Source organism: Chiloscyllium punctatum, chromosome 49 (genome assembly GCF_047496795.1).
Source record: "Chiloscyllium punctatum isolate Juve2018m chromosome 49, sChiPun1.3, whole genome shotgun sequence".
Taxonomy (NCBI): Eukaryota; Metazoa; Chordata; class Chondrichthyes; order Orectolobiformes; family Hemiscylliidae; genus Chiloscyllium; species Chiloscyllium punctatum.
Genome location: NC_092787.1, coordinates 25832049 through 25853249, shown reverse-complemented (window position 1 = coordinate 25853249; position 21201 = coordinate 25832049). Strand labels below are relative to the sequence as shown.

The 21201-nt window shown below is 43.8% G+C and overlaps 1 protein-coding gene across 3 annotated transcripts in view; it reads left to right on the top strand.

Moving 5' to 3' along the window:
• Nucleotides 1-21201, top strand: part of nup214 (nucleoporin 214) — a 120674-nt gene that overhangs the window by 55485 nt on the left and 43988 nt on the right. For all 3 annotated transcript variants that reach the window (XM_072565949.1, XM_072565950.1, XM_072565948.1), the window contains 6 exons: nt 902-1010; nt 10319-10367; nt 11197-11299; nt 16327-16411; nt 18065-18123; nt 19737-21201. The exon at nt 19737-21201 is cut by the window's right edge and continues 734 nt beyond it. In XM_072565949.1, coding sequence (XP_072422050.1) covers nt 902-1010; nt 10319-10367; nt 11197-11299; nt 16327-16411; nt 18065-18123; nt 19737-21201 — 1870 coding nt within the window. The remainder of the gene's footprint in view (nt 1-901; nt 1011-10318; nt 10368-11196; nt 11300-16326; nt 16412-18064; nt 18124-19736) is intronic.

Below are 21201 nucleotides of genomic sequence, written 5' to 3'. Positions count from 1 at the left end.
GTGCAATGACCTTATAATATCAAACAACAACAACTTAAGTTAATTTTTAGGACTGAACTGAGGAGAAAGTTCTTCACCCAGAGAGTGGTGAGTCTGGAATTTTCTGCCCAGGAAGTGGTTGAGGCTAAAACATTGAATGTTTTTACAAAGAAGTTTGGTATCGTTCATGAGGAGAAAGCAGGAACAGGGTACTGAGTTGGAAGGTTAGCCATGATCATATTGAATGGCAGAGCAGACGCAAAGGGCTAAATTCCCTACTCCTCTTATTTTCCAATATAGCACCTCCAATATCCCAAGGTGCTTCAGGATTGTCACACAGTCAGCAGGGCCCCCTACTTGAGCCTGGGTCATATGAAGGTACTTTGGGATAAGCAACCAAAAGCTTGGTCAAAGAGGTAGGTTTAAAAGGATGTTGTCGAGGAGGAGAAATTGGTAGTGAAGTGGGGAAATGTTTCAGAAAGGAATTGCAGAATGTGAAGCTTGGTATGTGAGAGCATGGATATCTACAGTGGAACAATTAAAATCAGTTCATCCAGAGCTGGAGGAGCACAGGTAGGTCAGAGGTTTACATGGTGACAAGAGCTTACAGAAATAGGGAGGAAATTTGACCATGTGGGGATTTGAAAATGAGGATGCCAATTTTAAAATTGGAACATTCACAGAACAGGAACTAAAGTAGGTCAGTGACGATCAGAGGCGGGATGTTCAGATGTGCCGTACAGCGAATGTAAATTGCATGTTTGTACTTCGCTACAAGAACGTAATTTGTGTCTTTAACATACAACGAAAAAGCACTAACCTTAACAGCCCAGTAAATCTGTTCAATTAGTGACATGAAAACCTGTGTAATTGAGACATACTGTTTTAATTTGAATTTTGATTTTATTTTTGCCAAACTTAGCTGCAAGTGCGAGCTTCCCCGAACCTGAACAAAAAGAAGCTCCTCCGACCATTGCGCCTCAAATCCTGCCCAGTACAGGCCTGCCTCCGGGTCCACCATCTGCCCTCAGGTCAGTTCACCATCCTCAGGTAGAAGGCAATGCAGACTACTGTCATCAGTGATTGGACTCCTCCTTTTCAGTTGCTTGTTTTAAATGCTTTTCTTTTATAAGTGTTGCAGGAGTTTGTCCAGCCCCTGCTGTCTTTTGCACCATTCCGTTAGATCAGGCAGCACTGTGCTTTCACTCTGTCTTCCACACCTTGGTGTCCGTCCCCTTTCAGTGACAAACTGCTCCTGACGTTACCTTCAGATGACCCAGTTCCAGCCTCGCTCACCAAGAGAAATAGTTTCTCTCAATCCATCTGTTGATCGATCGATCTCTCTTGTCAGCTTGTCTATCATTTTAAATGTCCCAATTTTAGCACCTCGCTTTGCTGAAGGAACGATGAACCAGGTTTATGCAATGCCCTAATAATTTACTCCTTTGAGCCCTGCTGTCATTCTGGATGATCTGCAGTGCATTCCTTCCAGCCTTTGCTGCCTTACTGAAGTGTGGTACCAGAACTGAAGACGCCTCATATACACCAGCTTAATGCTTTTGAACACTTCATGACTGCCACCCTTTAAGAGACAGTACACCATGGCCCCTTCATTCTTTTGTTTCTCTCCAGCCACCTTCCATTCTTGCATGCTCCCACTCACTGTCACACTGCATGTGCTACAATTCCACAGCATCTGTGGACAGAGAAACTGAGTTAATGTTTCAGGTCAGTCACTGGCCCTCAGGACCGGTGACAGGTCATTGAGCTGAAGAGTTACCTTTGCTTCTGTCCCCACAAGTGCTGGCACTTCCCAGTCTCATCTGCTCTTTGTGCAGGTGCTGGAAATCTAGAATATTTCGTAATGTATTGCGTTGTACTGTTTCTCGGCCCATTTGTCCTTCTGCAAACTAGAGTTCTCTTGTTCTCCATGCGATCTAATTCCTACCTTAGTAACATCTGTAGGTGAATGTATTTACAGCTGTTCCCTGCTTTAATGTAGTCATAATATGAAAAATAAGTGTGGGATGCCATTTATCAGTTCTTGTTGATCCTGTTTTGACTTGAGTTGAATTGAAGTTCAGATTGGTAACTCTAGTCTGGCGAGATTGTCCGAGCACTTTCTTGATTGGCTGTGTAGATGTATAAACTGCGCCTAATGGCCATGCTCTGGGTAGTGTTCTGTAGGTGATTATATGACAGCTAATTTTATTAAGTACTAAATCCAGGGATCAATTTGTGGGACTTGTGCGTACAGTAGCGAAGTGGCGCTATTTTACCTATTCTCCCCTTCATTAACCAGAACATGATGTAACTTCAGGCTTATTTCCTGTCTTGTCTCTCCATCATAATTAATTACTTTCAAGATATTTTTGTATCTATAGTGTTCCCTAGTAGAACACGTGAAGTTAATGATCTTCTAAGGTATAGGAGTTGTACTTTGTGAAAGAAGGAAATACTTCAAAGATATATTTGTCTTTCTCCTGGTGAAACTGAGTTGAATCTGTGATTTTCTTTGTTAACTTGTGCAGAATTTTAGTATCTGAAATTGTCAAGAGTTGATTTTCTTGTGCCGTGGGTGATGTTGCTCTTTGTCAGCTTGCCTTTAGGTGGCACTATTGCTGCTCTGGTTCAGGTTAGAATGATCATAATCCACGGGGAAAGGGGAGGCTTGCAGTTGGAGTTGGGGCCAGTTTGTCTCCTTTACCATATTATATGGTAATTACAGCACAGATTCTGCCCTACGTGCCTCTGCAGTGTTTATGCATCACACAAAGTTACTCATATCCGTTGTCTTCATGTCCCATCAACATATTCCTCTATTCCTTACGACCTCAACCTATCCCCTTAAATGCGTTTGCATTCCATTGACCGTCAGTGTTTGTGGAACTGAGTTTCTAACCATTCTTTGTTTGAAGTTTCTACTGAATTCCTCCTTGCTGACTATCTTCTTATGGTCCCGTATCCTGGTCAGCCTCTCAGAATCATCATATCCAATCCTCTCATAATTTTAATCACTTTGATCAAGTCACCTCCTCGATCTTTTTTTTTCCCCAGTCAAATGAGCCCAGCCTGTTTTAATCTTTTCAGATAGTTATAACTTTTCAACTGTTATCACTCCAGCGAAACACTTTTACAATGTCCCGTGCAGCGTTTATATGTTTACCCTGTGGGGACTGAAGCAAACATTATCAGAACTGTGGAGCAAGAGCAGATCAGAGTGGATTTTGTTGGTTCACCTTACAGAGAACTTGCTTTAGGGATTTACGTGTTAGCCTCATGGTCCTACCCGTGTACCTGTGACCTTCCAGTTACCGGAGCACCCCACACAGCATTTATTTAATTTTAGAAATGATTGGAGAGTCTATATTCCTGCGGAGGTTTCGGGCTGAGCTGACCTGCCTGAATCCCAGTGGTTTAGGATTAGAAGGCAGATGTCTCTGTAGTTTAATAGCCTTCTGGTGAAGCATAGTTCCTGTTATTAATCTTTGTGAGACCGTAATATATGCTTCAGTTAATCTGTAAGCAGGGATGTATCTGGTATAGAACAATCGAAATCTGTTTTGGATCAGAATCCTTTCACATTGCATGTGTGTAAAATGAAGTATCAAAAGGAATTGTGCGAAATGTATAATCCCTGAAAAGGCCAGTGCTCTTTCATTCATTCACCATTCATTAAGATCATGGCAGATCTGTCTACATAACTCCAATGGAGCACCTTTACTCCATCTCCTTTGATACCCTTACTCCGTTAAGCGACTATTGATCTCTGATTTGAAGTGGTTAATAGAACCGCTATCTGCTGCTCTTTGTGCATCTTTAGTGAAAGACCTGGCACTGATGTTGAAATCATGTCCCAGCCTTTCGGGACAGCTGCTGTTTATTGGCATGGGTGAGCATTTTCACGTGGTTCACATTTTAAGATTCAGCATATTCCATCCCCTGTGCCACTATCAATTCTCAGTGAGAGAAAGCCCAGACTATATGAATCAGCAGATATCAGGGGCATGAACCTTTCTGACCTCTGAAATTGCAGCTTTAGAATTGATGCCTTCTTTACAATCAGTATTCCTTTCCCCCATTGCACTCTGCTTCCTCCTCCTGGAGGGCACATCTTGCCATACTTCTGTTTCCCCAAGCTTCCTTTCACTTTCTGGCTTGCTGTTCCCACCTCACTTGGACCACAGCTTGCCTCAGGTGGCAAAGTGGCTCAGTGGTTAGCACTGCTGCCCCATAGTGGCAGGGACCCGGGTTCAGTTCCAGCCTTGGACAGTGGTCTGTGTAGTGTTTTGCACATTCTCTCCATGTCTGTGTCAGTTTCCCTTAGGTGCCCCAGTTTGCTCCCACAGGCCAAAGATACGCAGGCTAGGTAGGTTAACCATGGGAAATGCAGACTTACAAGGAGAGGGTAGGGGAGTGGTTCTGGTGAGATACTCTTCGGAGAGTCCGTGTGGCTTCGAGGGGCCGAATAGCCTGCTTCCGCACTGTCGGGATTCTGATATTCCTGTCTTGTTCAGCAGTTCCTCTTCGGGTTTTTTCCCATTCTGACCAGTGGCCAACATAGATGCTGTCTTTATCGTATCTCCCCACCCACCATGGCCTCTCAAAACATCTGCTTTCTGCATCGTTCTCAGGAGCTGCCTTTGCCACAAGAGTTTCTTCCATTTTAACCTCTGTGTTTCTGTACTTGAACTCCCATTGGAGGAGTTTGCTTCCTGTCCATGAACCTTGTGTCCTGTTGTTGCTGAATTCCATTGTGCTTTACTGTCAGCATTTCCCATTTATTTCAACACTGGCAGCTGTCCCAGTTTATTACTACTACACAGTGGCTTTGAGAGGGTTGCTGAAGTCCTACTGATTTATTTTTAAACATGCTCTTGGGCAATACAACATGCAAGTTACTTTCAAATGAGGCAATGCAGTGACTGCAGAGTGATGTTCAGGTCCGTTCTGAGGAGCGTGTGCCCTGTACCTTAATCTCAGCAATGATGCATGTAATGTGTTTCTGACTGGCATCATTTACTGCCTCGCAATGACTCTATATCAAGAACAATTTGTATTTCTATAGTGTCTTTACACAGTAAAACGTTCCAAGGTGTTTCAGATTGTTGTAGAAACAGACCCCAGGAGCAAAGTGAGTCATGAGACCCTTCAAGTCTGTCCATTCGGTATGCTCATGGTTGATTTGCGATCTCAATGTCATACCCCTGTTTTCTCCCCATTCTCCTTGATGCCTTTAATAGCAGGGAAAACAAATCAGTCTCTTGTCAGACCAAACGTGATGATCAACCCCACAAGAATATTTTGTGATTAGATTGAGAAATCCTGGTTAAATGAATAGATTCTAAGACAGATCTCAAAGTGGGATGGGAGGGGAAAGGTTTGAGCAGTGTGAGAACTGTGGCACAAAGAACCTTTATTGTTCCATGTTGTGAAATTAATGCAATAATATTAAGGACAACAGAATACATTGTTAGTGGTCATTAATTGGAATCAGCTGGAACTGTACTGTGACATTTCTTGCTCTGGGAAATGGAGGTGGTTTTCTTTTTGAGTGATTTGTCTGTCAGACAAGTAGATTAAATTTTGAAAGAGATTTGCTTGTCACAGGCTGGTCATTCTATGAAGCAAAGGGAAATTGCACCCTCTTGAAATGTGAAGTGGACAACCTGTGTTTTCTCGCACCCTTTCATGGCTGCTCCATATTTCAGGTCCCCTAAGCCATGGATGTCAGAAGCACGCAGTGTTGGTGGCTCCTCATTGGCAAGTGTTAATGACTCCCCTTTCTTCCTTCCTTGTTTCCAACCTGACAGCTCAGTTCAATGCTCGAGGTGTTTTTGCGTGAACTAGTTGATGTGAATGCAAAGCTTTCTAACTTCACCTTGAAAACATCATGTTCTTGTTTTAAAAATGCTTTATCATAGCCTCAGGATGTTTCACAACCGATCAGTTACTTTTGAAGTTTAGCCTCTAATCTCGATCTCTACCTCTATCCTCTCTTTCCCTTGGGAAAGCTATATACTCTTTAAATAATGACCCTGCAATACTTTACCTACCTGAGCCAGAGAGCCCAAGAAAATAACACAATTCTCAGTTTAGATTATGTATATTATTGTAGCTTTTGTCTCCATCACTAAGCACTCCCATTGCATTTTGATTTAATTTAGTGTTGTCACATATACCTAAGTACAGTGAAAAGTTTTGTTTTTCAATTCCCTGTAAACTGGGCTTCTGTTCCTAATTGGTCATGCAACTTTGAAAGTTGGCCTGAGTAATGATGACAATTAAACTCGATTGTTGCTTATCACTTAAATAAAGTGCTTTAGGGAAGGAAATCTGCTATCCTTTCCTGGTCTGACCTACATGTGCTGACTCTTAACTGCTGTCTGAAATTAATTGAGCAAGGAATTTCAATCCAAGGGCAATTAGAAACTGGTAACAAATGCCATAAAACCCCAATTCAATGAAATAATGCAGAAATTTCCGTTTTTAAAGCCTCGCCAGTGGCTATTATTATTATTCCTAATACAAAAATACCCTGAAATCTATGTTTAGTCATTCAGTTGTTGAGATTTAGCGTAATGTGATTGTGGTTATCAATGTGTGATTGGAAATTTTGAATATAGAGACAGTTTTCACTCATTCTTATTTGCCCCAGTTTTTATCCACCTCTTTTAAAAAAAAACGTGTACTACTTCTAGAGCTGTTCTGTTACCTTTCAAACTCGAGTTCTGGTCATTGTCAGAATGTGGCTTTATTGGCTTTTATTTGTTTGGAAAAGGTGTTTGAATATTAATCAAACAGTAGTAGGTTTATAATGTGCTTTTTGACTTTGATGAAGATTTCGCACTTTGCTTCTCTCTGAAGCCTCCAGGGATTTGTCATGGAGCATGTTGACAATCTCCTGATCATCCTCTTGTTTAACTCCCTAGAAGGCTGTTAAGGTTTAGCTCCTTTCCTGATTGGTGTGAGAGAATTAGAAATTTCTTGGACAACCAGTTTGTCTTTTCTGCTTGGCTGTCTGCCTGTATGTCTCAATATCCTAGAGGAGGGAGCGGATCTGGGGTCCGCAGATTAAATTTCACGATCAGTCACCACCTTAATCATTCACCCCCACAAGCTGTGGTATGTACCATTTACAGGATACTCTGCAGCCAGTCCCCTGGGCTGTTTCAGCAGCACCTTACAGAACTCTATCGTCTTCCATCTCGAAGGATGACGGCAGCAGTTAAGTGGGAACGCTATTCCACCTGCAAATTCCCCTTCAAGCCATCCACCATCCTGATTTTGAAATTATCTTGCTGTTCCATCCTTGTCACTAGGTCAAATACTGGAGCTGTCTTTCTAACAGCACTGTGATTGGACCACCTTAAGGCCATTTCAGGATGGCCAAAATTGGTGGGTTTGCCAGTGCTTTGATTTTTCTCCGCGGTTGCTGCCAGACCTGCTGAGCTTTTCCAGCAGTTTCTGTTTTTGTTTGCCCTGATGTCCAAGGGTTAGGTTAGAGATCGATATTGTTGCCTGGGACCAGGCAGGTAATGGGTGATTTGATTGAGGTCTGCAGGATATTAAACTGAACTAATAGGACTGATAGAAGTTGTTTCTCCTGGATGAGCAATCTAGGGTGGGGGCACATGGACTAGATCAAGCCTTTTAGGAGTGGACACCTCAATGTTTAAAACTTGGAACTTTCTTCCATTGATGATGGTAGGTCAGTTGTTAAATTTAACTCTGGATTTTTATTCAGCAAAGTTGTTAAAAGATACTAATCGAGAAGGTGACAGGGTACGCTTTAAAAAAAAACCCCACTGGGATCTTGGGCTTCCTAAATGGAGTTACTGTATACATGAGCAGAGGTATGCTCAGTGGAACCTTTGTAATGCTCCACTTCGGCCACCAGTCAAGCATTGTGTCCAATTCTTTATTTTAGTGCACTCATGGGATGTGGGTGTCACTGGCTGGGCCCAGCATTTATTACCCATCCCTGGTTTCCCCTTGAGAAGTTGGCGGTGAGCTGCTTTCTTGAACCTCTGCAGTCTGTGACAACTTACTGTAACCTAACCCTCTGAGTCCACGTATCGTTCTGCTAAATCTGTGGTGTCCTCCCTTCGGAGCCAGTGTTTTTTTGGTCTACTCTTAGGATGTGAGCATAATTGCCAAGACCAGCACTTCTCTCCATTTTTGGCCACTTTATGGAGGATGTGCGGGACTTTGAGAGGGGTTTAACTAGAATAATTTCCGGGATAAGGGATTTTAGCTGCAAGATTGGAATCGCCTTTGTTGGAATAATGGAGATTGGACGAGAGAGAAAAATAAAGAAAGAGAGTGTGTCGCTGTCACCTGATAGTTCAAGGTTGCTGATTTGGGTAAAATTCTGAGGAACAGTGTTTTTAACCTAGTGGGTACAACCCGCCTGGAACCCACTGCCAGTGAGGACTGTAGAAGAGGAGGCAATGGATGATTTCAGAAGCAAATTGGAGGGCTCTTGAGCAAAATAAAGGGGTTGGGACTGACTGGATTGCCATACAGAGAGCCAGCATGGACTCAGTGGGCTGAAAGGACTCCTCTGCTATCATGCCTGTACAGTTTTGAGAGGCATGCCAGCCATCTTGAGTGAGCTGTCAGATCAGCCATGATCTCAGTGAAGGGCTAAAGGGTCCTCTCCTCTTCTTAAGATCCTGTTCTGAATTTGTTTCTGCATCCTTTTGCTCAAACTTATTCTCTGCCCAAAAGTTGCAGCTACTTGGTAACTTTAAAGTCCCAAAAAAGGCCTTCTTGGTTTTCCTTCTCTGTTGTTAAGGTTTTGGGTTATTTTGGGAATTGGTTGAAATGAACCTTTGATCCAACACAATTGTAATTAAATGCAGCATCTAAAAGACGAGAAACGGAAAACTCTTCTCCTTATTTCTCATTTCAAGGCTTTGTGGAGGCATAAATATAAGCAAGAAAAATGACAGTGAATCTATTCTAAAGGTGATTGTCAAAGATAATGACTGTTATTGTAACAAAGGCAGCAACCATTCAAATGTAAGGTTTGGCCTTGGGTGTACATACCAGTAGTTTCACTTTGAAAGTAATTGGAATAAATTAGCAATAACTGCAGATGTCACCAAGTTGTATGAGTGGAGCACAAAGAATATAAAGAGGCTGTCTTTTATCTCCGATCTAATCCTGTTTCTCAACCGTTGTTCAAAGTGTACTATGTACATGTGTCATTGTTAAACATTCCAGCATGACATATATTCTGCTAATTGTAAATATTTTAATCTGCTTTAGATGTAGGTTCCCTATACGACACTGTCACAGTTTTCAAGTTGTGCAAACATATAGACCACTCAGCCCATCTAGCCTGCCCTATCATTCAATAAGATCATGGCTAATATGATTATGGCTTCAACTCCATGTTCCTGCCTACACGCAATACCATTAGGTTCTTGACTGAAAAGAGTTTATTTCCCTTTGCCTTAAAATGGGAAATTACCCCATTCTTACTGCTTTTTGTTGGGAAAGACAGTTCCATAAATTCACCCTCAGAAAAATTTCTCCTTGACACCGCCCCCCCCCCCCCCCCCCCCCCCATCTTGAATGGGAAAACCCTTTATTTTTAAACTGTGTTCTGTTCCCTTATTTTAGTCTCCCACAAAGAGCAACAGCCCTTCAGTATCCACTCTGTCAAGTCCCCATGGGATAATATAATTTTCAATAAGATCTCCACCTCTGTAGACCATGGTTTTCATTGCTCCTGGAGGTTACACATTCACCTTCCATGGCCTTATGATCTAGCATTCCCTCCATACACCTTTCCTCCTCCTCCTCCTCTAAGATGATTTCTTCAATCCTGCCTCTCGAAGTAGGTCTTTGGTCTTCTGACCTTGTCATCTTCTGTGACAGCACACCCATCTCCTCAGTCTTCCCTGTGTTTCAATTTTGTCTGATTTTGCTCCAGTATGAATCCTTGTGACATTTTGTTGTGGTAAAGACTCTAAATCTGAAAGATGGGTCACTCTTACAGTGCAGCACTCCCTCAGTGGCACTGTGGAGTGTCAGCTGGGATGTGTTGCTCAGGTTACTGGAGAGGGATTTGAATCCATTACCTTCTGTGTAAGGTGTGAGGGTGAGTCATGTCTGACACCTAATATTGAACTTTCAAAAGTTCTGATCAACCCTCTTGGACACTACCCTTACCAATGTCTGCACTCATACCATGTTACCTCTGAATTTGTCTTGGAAATCTTGCAGTGTAGAAATGATTCACAGATTTGTGCAAGTATTTGGGGGAATTTTCAAGTGCAGTGTTTTAATTAATCCACCCTGTGTGCTTTTTCCCACTCTCTTACAGCACTTCTTTGTCAGCATCTGAAACCGAGATTGGGACTCAGGTCAAGCAGGTAAGGTTACAGCAAGTTGGTGAATTTAATGAAATCTGCTCTGGTTTTAGGACTCCATCTTTTCATTAATGTGCAGGGGAGAGGACATTGATGGGGGGAAAGGCTGGAAACGAGAGGTGTGGGTGAATGAAGGGAGTGTTTGGCAGCAAGGAGGGAGCTGGTACATCGTGTGGACAAACCATACTTGGAATGACCTGTGGTTTGAGGAAAGCCAGTGGCTTCAGGACCAACTCATTAGAGAATGTCATTCATTCAGAAGTGCTACGCTTCAGCCAGTGTGGTTTTATAGGGAGAACTAAAAGACTGCAAACATATTTGAGTGAAAAGTATCTGCTAACAATGGGGAAAGTGAGAAAGCACTGGTGTCCCTTCCCTGTAGAGATCTGTTACTTGAAACCGTAACCAGTTGATGACTAACAACTTGTAAGTGTTGGCTTGAAAGGAAATCCCAGCCTGCTTCTAGCTAGGGTCAAACATGAAGTATTATGCGTCCACTTCTGTCCAGAAGGTGTTCATGATCTTGTTCATTGCTATGTTAATGTATTGATCAGTATATGTGGTAAGGAAGAGGGAGCCATTCCATGGACTGAGTGGGAAAGTGGTTTAGGGCTCCAGATGTTAATTAGTTATTTTAAATTGATCAGCTTTTTCTTTAAGTAATGATCAAATGCATCATTACAGATATTTTTAAGCAAAAACCTTTTACATTTGGCCTAGAGGGTGAGGTGAAGCAATGCATGAGTGCACATGTTATTATTCTGCAAGCTCTCAGTCTCTGTGACAGATGTGCCACTACTTTCTAAATTTGAATTTCTGCTCCATGTTCCAGGGACCTGTGAAAGGGCCTGTCAAAACAGAATCAAGTCCGTCTGGATCAAGTTTACCAGAATCCTCCATGTCCTCCTCGAGTTTGATGGCCTCTGTCTCCATAGGTAAGGGATTTGGGATTCACTCTGAGGGTTTAAGAAAGGCTTTTCCAAGATGCACGCAGACTTTGCTAAGAGTGAGTTGGAATGGGAATGTAGTGTGATCCGCAGATGGCAACCTGGGAATCTAACCGAGGCAGAATGAAACGATAAGATTACACCTGTTAGCTGACATCACACTGATTGTCACACCTTGCAGAGGAGTAGCTGCAGTAATTGATGCAAGCTAAGTTTGAGAATTGTGAACTGATTCTCCTTACTATTTCACATACAGTTCTCCAAACACTGTCTGAGGCCACCAGCCAGAAATCTCAGCATTGTGGAACCTTCAAGGTTAGAAGGCTCACTGTGCCTGAGATGGCAACTTGTAAATCTTCTCAATTTATTCTCACTCCCTCTGTTTTCCCCACAGTCCTGAAAGTATTTTAAGTATTTATCCAACTGTCTTTTTCAAGTCACTGTTGAGTCTGGTTCCCTTTACTCTTTCAGGCTGCATCTTCCAGCACATCATAAATCCAGTGTGTTTTTTAAAAATCTAATTCTTATCTTCCCTCTGGTTCTTTGCTAGTTATGTTGCATGTGGCCTTTGGCTACCAACACTTCAACAGTGGAAGCAAATTCTCGTGATGTATTCTATCAAACCTCTTAATAATACTACGCACCTTTGCCAAAATTCCCTCCTCTTCTCTGCAAGAGAATAATTCCAGTTTCGTCCCCACATGATCCATAACTGAGCTCCCTTGTGCCATTCTAATAATTAAAACAAAAACCCCATGGTGACTTCCAGTAATGTGGTCCCCAGAACTGGACACAGTACTCTGGCTGAGACTTGTACTTTAGCAAGCCCTCTTTGTTTTTGCATGTTATGCTTCTATTTCTAAGACTATAGGTCCTCTAAAGTTTATCTTTAACTTGCCACGTGTGTATTCCAATCAGGAAACGGTTTGAGTCACTTGGTTTCTTAAACCTGCTTTTCCATTCAATAACACCGTTCCCGTTGTCGTGTCTCCTTCATAGGTTTGTGCGGGTCTACGCTTCCCTTAACTTTTACGCCGTGTTGTCTCATTCTTCCTACCAAAATGTGTCTTGTTACATGTTGTTTGGTGGAATTACACTTGTTGCGTCTGTCCATTTCACCGGTCTCTGTCTCTGTCCACCTGAAGGCTGCTGCCGCACTCCTTAAAGCTTGGGCTTATTTGTGCTTTTTATCTGATGTGCGTTTTGCCCAAGTTTAATGTTCGGTTGTGGAGGTCACAGCAGGATTAATATTAAGTGCAGAGAGGATTTCTTGGGCATGCCATTAATGTGATTGATGTTGTTTATCTTCTCATTTAATAAATGCAGCTGGCTGAATGCTATCGTTCTGAATCAGCCCGTGATTTGAAATTTAAATACAGGGATTTGCTTCAATACTTTTTTTAAAATTCGACCCATGTCTGTTAAAGGTACATAGCATTTGAGGAGCAGGATATATGCATTTTCAGTCAGCGCTGCCACTGTGTTAACATACCTCTGCCTGAGGTGCTGTTTTAAATAACAGTACTTCACATGCTCCCATTTCACTGCTTTTCTGGTACAAGGCTAGATGAGAAAGTAAGGACTGAGGAGAATGGAAAAAGATTGCAAAGGAATGTTGGCCATTTAAGTCCATAGGCAAGAACATAATAAATGGTATACAACAGTGTTTTGTTTCATTCATGGGATGTGGACGTCACAGTGCACACCAGCACTCATTGCACATCCCCATTGCCCAGGGAAGGTGATGGTGAACTGCCTGTTCTGCCCCACAGCAGTCCTTTGAGGGGTGGGGTGGGATGGGAATACCCACAGTCCTGTTGGGAAAGAAGGTTCAGGATTTCAACCCAGCAACATTGAAGGGGACGATGATATATTTCAAAGTCTGAATGGCACGTGGCTTGAAGGGGAGCTTGCAACTGATGGTGTTCCCATGCACCTGTTATCACTGACCTTTGAGATGGGTTTAAAAGGTGCTATCGAAGGTGTTTTCCTGTACTGTATTTTGTAGATGCAGTTGTGCATCATTGGTGACGAAAGTGAATGTTCAAGGAGATGAGTCAAGTGGCTTTCTTTGACATGGAGGTGTCAAGCTTCTTGAGTGTTTGAGCTGTGCCAATCTATCGTGTTTTTCTTGTAGATGGTGGGCAGCGTTGGGGGAGTCAGGAGGTGAGTTACTCACTGCATTACTCACTCCTATCCTCTTTTTTTAGATTAGATTAGATTAGATTAGATTACTTACAGTGTGGAAACAGGCCCTTCGGCCCAACAAGTCCACACCGCCCCGCCAAAGCGTAACCCACCCATACCCCTACATCTACATCTACATCTACCCCTTACCTAACACTACGGGCAATTTAGCATGGCCAATTCACCTGACCTGCACATCTTTGGACTGTGGGAGGAAACCAGAGCACCCGGAGGAAACCCACGCAGACACGGGGAGAACGTGCAAACTCCACACAGTCAGTCGCCTGAGGCGGGAATTGAACCCAGGTCTCTGGCGCTGTGAGGCAGCAGTGCTAACCACTGTGCCACCGTGCCGCCCGGTACGGTGGTATTGTCGTCATGGTATTTATATGGCTGGTCCAATTCAGTTTCTGACCATTAGTTAATCGCATTAGTGGAATGTTAATAGTGGGGGACTCAGTGGTGGTAACGCCATTAAATGTCAAGGGCCGATGGTTTTTTTTTCCTTGCTGGAGATGGTCATTTCCTGGCACTTGGACAGTGCCAATGTTACTTTGCCACTTATCAGCCAAAACCTGCATGTTGTCCAGATCTTGTTACATTTCAATTTGGAATTCTCCAGTATCTGAGGAGTTGTGAATGGTGATGAACATTGTGCAATCATCAAGCATCCCCACTTCTGACCTTATGATGGAGGGAAGGTCATCGGTGAAGCAGCTGAAGATAGTTAGGCCTAGGACACCTACCCTGAGGTACTCCTGCAGAGATGTCCTGGAGCTGAGATGACTGACCTCTAGCAACCACAACCATCTTCTGTATTAGGCAAATCAGGAGACGATCGCTTGGCTTTTCAGTTTTGCATTTGTGATATAATAAAATTCACTTTGGACGAAAGGGTGGTAAGGTGAGCATGTGAGAAACGTGGAAACGCTGGCACTCCGACCAAGTTAGAAAGTGAGTGTGCGGTTTCAGCAACAGCTTAGAAAATAACGTGCAAGCCTTTAATTTGCAAACTGGGTGGCACAGTGGCACAGTGGTTAGCACTGCTGCCTCACAGCGCCAGAGACATGAGTTCAATTCCCACCTCAGGCAACTATCTGTGTGGAGTTTGCACTTTCTCCCCGTGTCTGTGTGGGTTTCCTCCGGGTGCTCCAGGTTCTTCTAACAGTCCAAAGGTGTGCAGGTTAGGTGAATTGGCCATGCTAAATTGCCCGTAGTGTTAGGTCAAGCAGTAAATGTTGGGGAACGGGTCTGGGTGGGTTGCTCTTCGGAGGGCCGGTGTTGACTTGTTGGGACGAAGGGCCTGTTTCCATGTGAAGTAATCTAATCTGATCTAAATTTACTGAGCAGGCTGGCTGAGTGGACAGTGTCACGTGGATAAATGTGAGGTTATCCACTTTGATGGCAAAAATGGGAAGGCAGACTATTATCGGAATGATGGCAATTCAGGAAAAGGTGAAGTGCAACACGACCTGGGTGTCAGTCACAGAAGGTCAGCAGGCAGTGAGGAGAGCCAATGGCATGCTGCCCTTCGTAGCAAGAGGAATTGAGTATCAGAGTAGGGATATCTTGCTAAGGCCACACCTTGAGTATTGTGTGCAGTTTTGGTCTCCAAGTCTGAGGAAGGACGTTGTTGCGACTGAGGGAGTCCGCCAAAGATTCACCAGACTGATTCCCGGGGTGGCGGGACTGACATATGAGGAAAGACTGGTTCAGCTGGGATTGTACTCGCTGGAATTTATAAAAATTATGGCGTTATCTCATAGAAGCATATAAAATCCTGATGGGACTGGACAGGCTAGATGTGGGAAGAATGTTCCTGAAGTCCAGAACAACGCCATCTGCAGGTAGGTAGTAGGCCACTCAGAACTGAGATGAAGAAGAATTTCTTCACCCAGAGTTGTGAACCTATGGAATTCTCTCTGACAGGAAGCAGTTGGGGCCAGTTCATTCGATAGATTCAAGAGGATGTGGCCCTTGCAGCTAAGGGAATCAAGGGGTTTGGGGAGAGGGCAGGATGGGATACGGAGCTTGCATGGCGATCCATGATCATATTGAGTGGTAGGACAGGCTCGAAGGGCCAAATTTCCTGCTTGTGCACCAATTTCCTCCATTTCTATAGGAATAAAGAATCCTTGCTGCAATTATATGGAGCCTTGGTTGGTCAATACCTGGAGCACAGTGTGGTTTTTGACTCGTTGTAATATGCTTGCTTTAGAAGGAGCAGCAATTATCCTGACTGACCGCTGGTCAAAGAGGTGGCCCAATGAGGGGAGATCAACTCAACTAGGCCTTGATTCACTGTAGTTTAGTCTCCCGGTTAAATAGTCAGGCATTTCGACTAGAGACTAGAAATTTCTTTAATAAAAAGCTTGTAAATGTTTGAAATTATTTACTCCAGAGAGCAGTGGAAGCTTTGAGTCTATTCAAGATTGGGATCACTAGGTCCCTTGGAGAATGGGGATATCTTGGGATAGTGCAAGAAGGTGAAGCCTTGTGAGAAGACCAAGCTTGATCATAGTGAGTGAAAGAGGAAACTCAAAGGAGCAGGATTGACTCCAATTTCTCCCATTCTTGGCATGATGCGCACTCCTGAGTTCTCTGATATGTCAATGGTAATTTACCCTTTCAAACATTTCTTGCTATACCAATAATTTTGTCCTGTCTTTACTGGGCTTCCTGAACCAACTCCATCTCCTCCTCCTTCCTCCTCCTCCTCCTTCCTCCCTCCTCCTCCCTCCTCCCCCTTCCTCCCTCCTCCTCCCCGTGTTGGCTGTGTTTTGAGACATCTGCGATGTGCTGACTTTGCGTTTGTTCTTGTCTGACAGGGAGCATGATGAAACCTGACCTACCCATGGTTACAGCTCCTGGCGAGCAGCTCCACAAAATTTCCTCATTCCCAGGAGCATCCACGTAAGTGAGCTTTGAGATTGTAGAAACACTTAAATCATTTGAAAGGGACCAAAGGGTCAACGTTTTCACACAGAGGGTGGTATGTGTATGGAATGAGCTGCCAGAGGAAGTGGTGGATGCTGGTACAATTAGAACATTTAAAAGGCATCTGGATGGGTATATGAATAGGAAGGATTTAGAGGGATATGGGCCAAATGCTGGCAAATGGGACTAGATTAATTTCGGATCTCTGGTTAGCATGGACGAGTTGGACCGAAGGGTCTGTTTCCGTGCTGTACAGCTCAATGACTCTTTGTAGCAAGGATGGAGGCTGCATCTGACCTTGGAATATCCAGATAATTTCAGGGAAGATGCCAGTAGCCTGGAATTTATTTGGAATTTATATCAGCCATTTGGACATGAAAGGAAATGTGCAAATTCTAAATGTACGGATGGAGCCATACTTCTGGGAATGGTATCAGTGTTGAGAAGGGATGTATCACATTGCAGGAGAGCATAAACTTGGAGAGTGGGGAAATAATTGGCGAATGATGTTCAACACCGACAGCTGTTGAGGGGTTCTGTAGACTCGGGGAACTGGAACAGCAAGGGATCGCAGAGTACAAAGACATCCATCTCAAAGTTGTAGAACAGCTCTGCATGGCCTTGGGAAAACAGAAAACCCACCTCCAGGAGTCACTTCTCGAGGGTGAAAACTGAAACAGTAAGGAAGTGCTGAGAAACTCGTCCCAAACCTTGCTTTAGGATGGTGTGTATGATTCCGGTCACCATGTTGCAAAAAGAGCATAGAGGCAGTGGACATGATGCAGGGAGGTTTGATAAGTGTGTTATCGTGAATATGTGGGTAAGCAAAAGATTGACAGGCTGGGTCTCTTTTTTTTCTTGAAAATTTAAGACTGTAAAATAGAGGTTCCAGGAAGTGCAGAAAAGTTTTTAAAAATTCATTTTCAGGATGAGGCTAGGCCCAGCATTCATTGTCCATCCCTAATTGCCCAGGGGGCAGTTAAGAGTCAACCCCATTGTTGTGGGTCTGGAGTCGCATGTAGGCCAGACCAGGGTAAGGATGACAGTTTCCTTCTCTAAAGGACATTAGTGACCCAGATGCGTTTTGCCGACAATTGATTTTTCCGACAAAAGATTCACGGTCATCACTAGATTCTTAATTCCAGACATTTATTGAGTTTAAATTCCAGCATCTGCTGTGGCAGGATTTGAACCGGGTTCCCTAGAGAATTACCTGGGTCTCTGGATTCACAATCCAGTGATAATACCAGAAGAAAGCTCTTTATACAGAGTGGTGAGAATGTGGAGTTCGCGACTAGAGGGAGTGGTTGAACTGGACAGGATGGGTGTATTCAGGGGCAAGGTAGGAAAGCATTTGAAGCAAGGGAGAACAGGTTAGATGGTTACAATGGTACATTTGTGAGGAAAGGTGGGAAGAAATATGGATTGGTTGGGTTAAAAAGTGCTGTATGTTCTAAGTCGTATAATGTCTGTTGTGTTTGTCGATTCTTTTCAGCTGATGTGACATTGGCAGTACCTTAGCCCCTCACCCCTTAGAGACATAGTGCTGCATGTGATATTGGAGGGAGTGTTGACCTGGACTCGAGGGTCAGGCTGCTTTCCCTAACAGCTTGTGTTTTTCTCCCACAGTGGGTTCCATTTCACAGCAAGCACATCCTCATTAAACGCGCTGAGCAACAAGGCTCCAGGTATGTCTTGGGCTGATCAGTTAGATGTATGAATTCAGTTTGTTTTGAGACTGTCAATTTAAGAAGGCTTTTCTAAAATGTTAATTCCATTGCTCCAAATTGAGAGCTCTTCAAACTCTGTAGGATTTCCTTGGACTGTTGAGAACATGTTGAGTTGCGTACAGGATGCTGTAACAAACAGCCTTTCAGCCTGACTCATCGTCCTCCTTACAATTATCAATGCAATTGTCCAACCCTTCACTCATGGACTGACCTCGTCTGCCCAAATGAACATTTTCACCTCACCTCAACCACGCCCTATAGTAGCAGCTTCCACTTTCCCACTGTGCTTCAGGCTCTTCTGTATTCCCTATTGATTTATTAATAGGCATCTTCAATTAATGGTCTCTCTCTTCTTGTAAGTCCAATGTCCCCTCTACTCTGTCAAATCGTAAAGACCTGCTTCAGTTACCCTGAAGATCTCCCTTTTTTCCAAGAGCAAAGAACCACAACTTGCCAATTCTTTCCAGAGAGTACAAGGTTGCAGTTCTGGTATAATCTTTATGAATCTTTCTTGCACTTTTTCAATTCCATTTATATCTTTTTTTTTGTTACTAATATAAGGAGCATACTGTTTCCATGTGACCGAACCATGGTTCGATACAGCTTTAGAATTACTCTTCTCCACTTTTTCAGTTCTGTGCCTCTAGAATTAATCATTTGTGTTGATTTTATTTTATTTTATATGGTCTTATTAACTTAAATTTGCTGATTTGTGGACCTGTATTCAGATCCTTTTGCACCTTTTCTCTGTTTAGATTCCTGTTTTTCTGACATGTGGCCTAATCTTGCTGCCTGAACAGTGGTATCCCTCATTTTATCCAGATTTCAATTACTTGTCCAGTCTGCAAAACGCTTACAATTCTTCCTAGTGTTGGCTGTCCTTAAAAATTTGATGGTCTCCACAAATTTAGAGATTTTTATTTGATTGCAAAATCTAAATTGTTAATATTTATATGTTTTAATGTTAATATTACTGTTTAATATTTTTGTAACAGTGATCCAATCTGAATCAGTGTTGTACCAAACTTCTCCACTCTGCATACATCCCCTTTGCCCTTGTTCTTTGTATGGCCTTTTTGAGTCAATCAGCTATCTGTTCTGCTCACTGTCCCTAGGCCCTGCATACTCTGACCTTGTTCATTAGTTCATTATGTGTGACAACTCTTCGATTTTTGCTTTCCTAATGGCTTTGTCACTTTGTCCATAACCATTATTATCTCAAAGTAGGTTACCTCTTTAAGTACGGCTACTCCAACTCACCTTTCTTCCCTCTATCTTTTCAAAATGTATTGTGTTGTGTGATACATGTCTCCCAGTCCGAATTTTTCTGCTGCATTTCAGTAGACCTGGTTATATCATGTTCCTTGTTGTGAATTATTGTTTTCAGTTCTCTTTGTTTTATTGCGAGCATTGCACTTTTGTACAGGCAGTTCAACTCATTTTTACTAGCAGCTCCTCACACTTTCCTTTTAACCAGCTTTTTCCGTTACTGTTTTGTGTCATATGTTTCCCATTCACCCATGGTCTTACCTCAATGACTCATACTAAACTTTTTTTTTTCTGTCCTTCAGGATATCTTTTAGGTACAAAGGATGCTATTCGCTCCAGCTTAAAAGTGCCCAGTAAAGTATCCTTTGGAATGGGAACGGACATCCCCCCTTCACACAGGAGTTCAAAGTCCAGCTCTAGCTCTGTCTCTACATCTGAGTCTGCAGTCACTGGCGTCTGTCCCCCTAATGCTGTGAGTTCAGAGCTGCAACCAGCTGGCACACCGGTTGTAAATGGAACAACTCCTGAGTCTGCAATCCCTGCAGCCGCAGGAAAACCTGAGGATCAACAGTCCAGTTCCGAATCACAGCCTTCCAAACTGGAGTCTCGCATTGAGCTTTACCCACCTAAAACTGAAGTTCCACTGCAGCCTGAACCTGAGATTCTGCTGCAGGCCAGGCCTGAGGTTTCACCACAGCCTGAGGTACCTCAGCCGCAGCCTAGGCCTGAGGTTGCTCCTCCAGAGCCCAGGCCTGAGGTTCTGCCTCAGCCAGGGCCCCAGGTTGCTCCCTTGGAGGCCGGGCCCGAGGTTGCTCCCCCGGAGACCAGGCCCGAGGTTGCTCCCCTGGAGACCAGGCCCGAGGTTGCTCCCCTGGAGACCAGGCCCGAGGTTGCTCCCCTGGAGACCAGGCCCGAAGTTGCTCCCCTGGAGACCAGGCCCGAGGTGGCTCACCTGGAGACCAGGCCCGAGGTTGCTCCCCTGGAGACCAGGCCCAAGGCGGCTCTGCTGGAAACTAGGCCCGAGGCTGCTCCCTTGGAGACCATGCCAGAAGTTGCTCCCCTAGAGGCCAGGCCCGAGGTTGCTCCTGTAGAAGCTCGACCTGAAGTAGCTCCTCTGCCACAGACTAGGCCTGAAGTAATACCACTGCAGAGTGAAGCAGATGTCAGTGAGGATAGTCCTAAAGGAGTCACAATTGGCAGCTTTTCTGGACTTGTAGTCAGTCAGACAGATGATGCCTGCAAATTAGAGAGATGTTCACAGGATAATTTCGTCTTTGCCCAAACAACCAAAACCTCAACAGCTTCTCCATCTGTGTCCTTTGGGGGGGTCTTTCAAATTGGAAAGTCAGAGTCGGCCGAAGAAGCATCAGTAGCCTTAGTTGACACACTTGTGCCCAGGCCAAGTGGAACACCATATCCCTCTGCTTCTGCAGTTGGCAGCAGAACGTCCAGTTCAACTAGTGGTGCACAGTCAAGAGGGAGCAAAGCTGATTTTGTTTCAAAGCAAGAAGAGCCCATCAGTACAGCTGGCCAAATTGCTGCTGCCATCGCTGCTATCAACACTTTGCAAGATTCAAGTCTTGCTAGCTCACTGACATCCCTCTCGGTTTCATTCACTGAATCCACGGTGCTGTCCAGTCCTGATGGAAAGTATACACCTCTTACAAGCAGCTTGAGCACCTCCAGTGCAGCTGAGAAACAGGCAGGTACACAGAGCCCAAAATCACTGGCGTCCAAAACCTCAATAACTTTTGCAGGAAGTCCTTC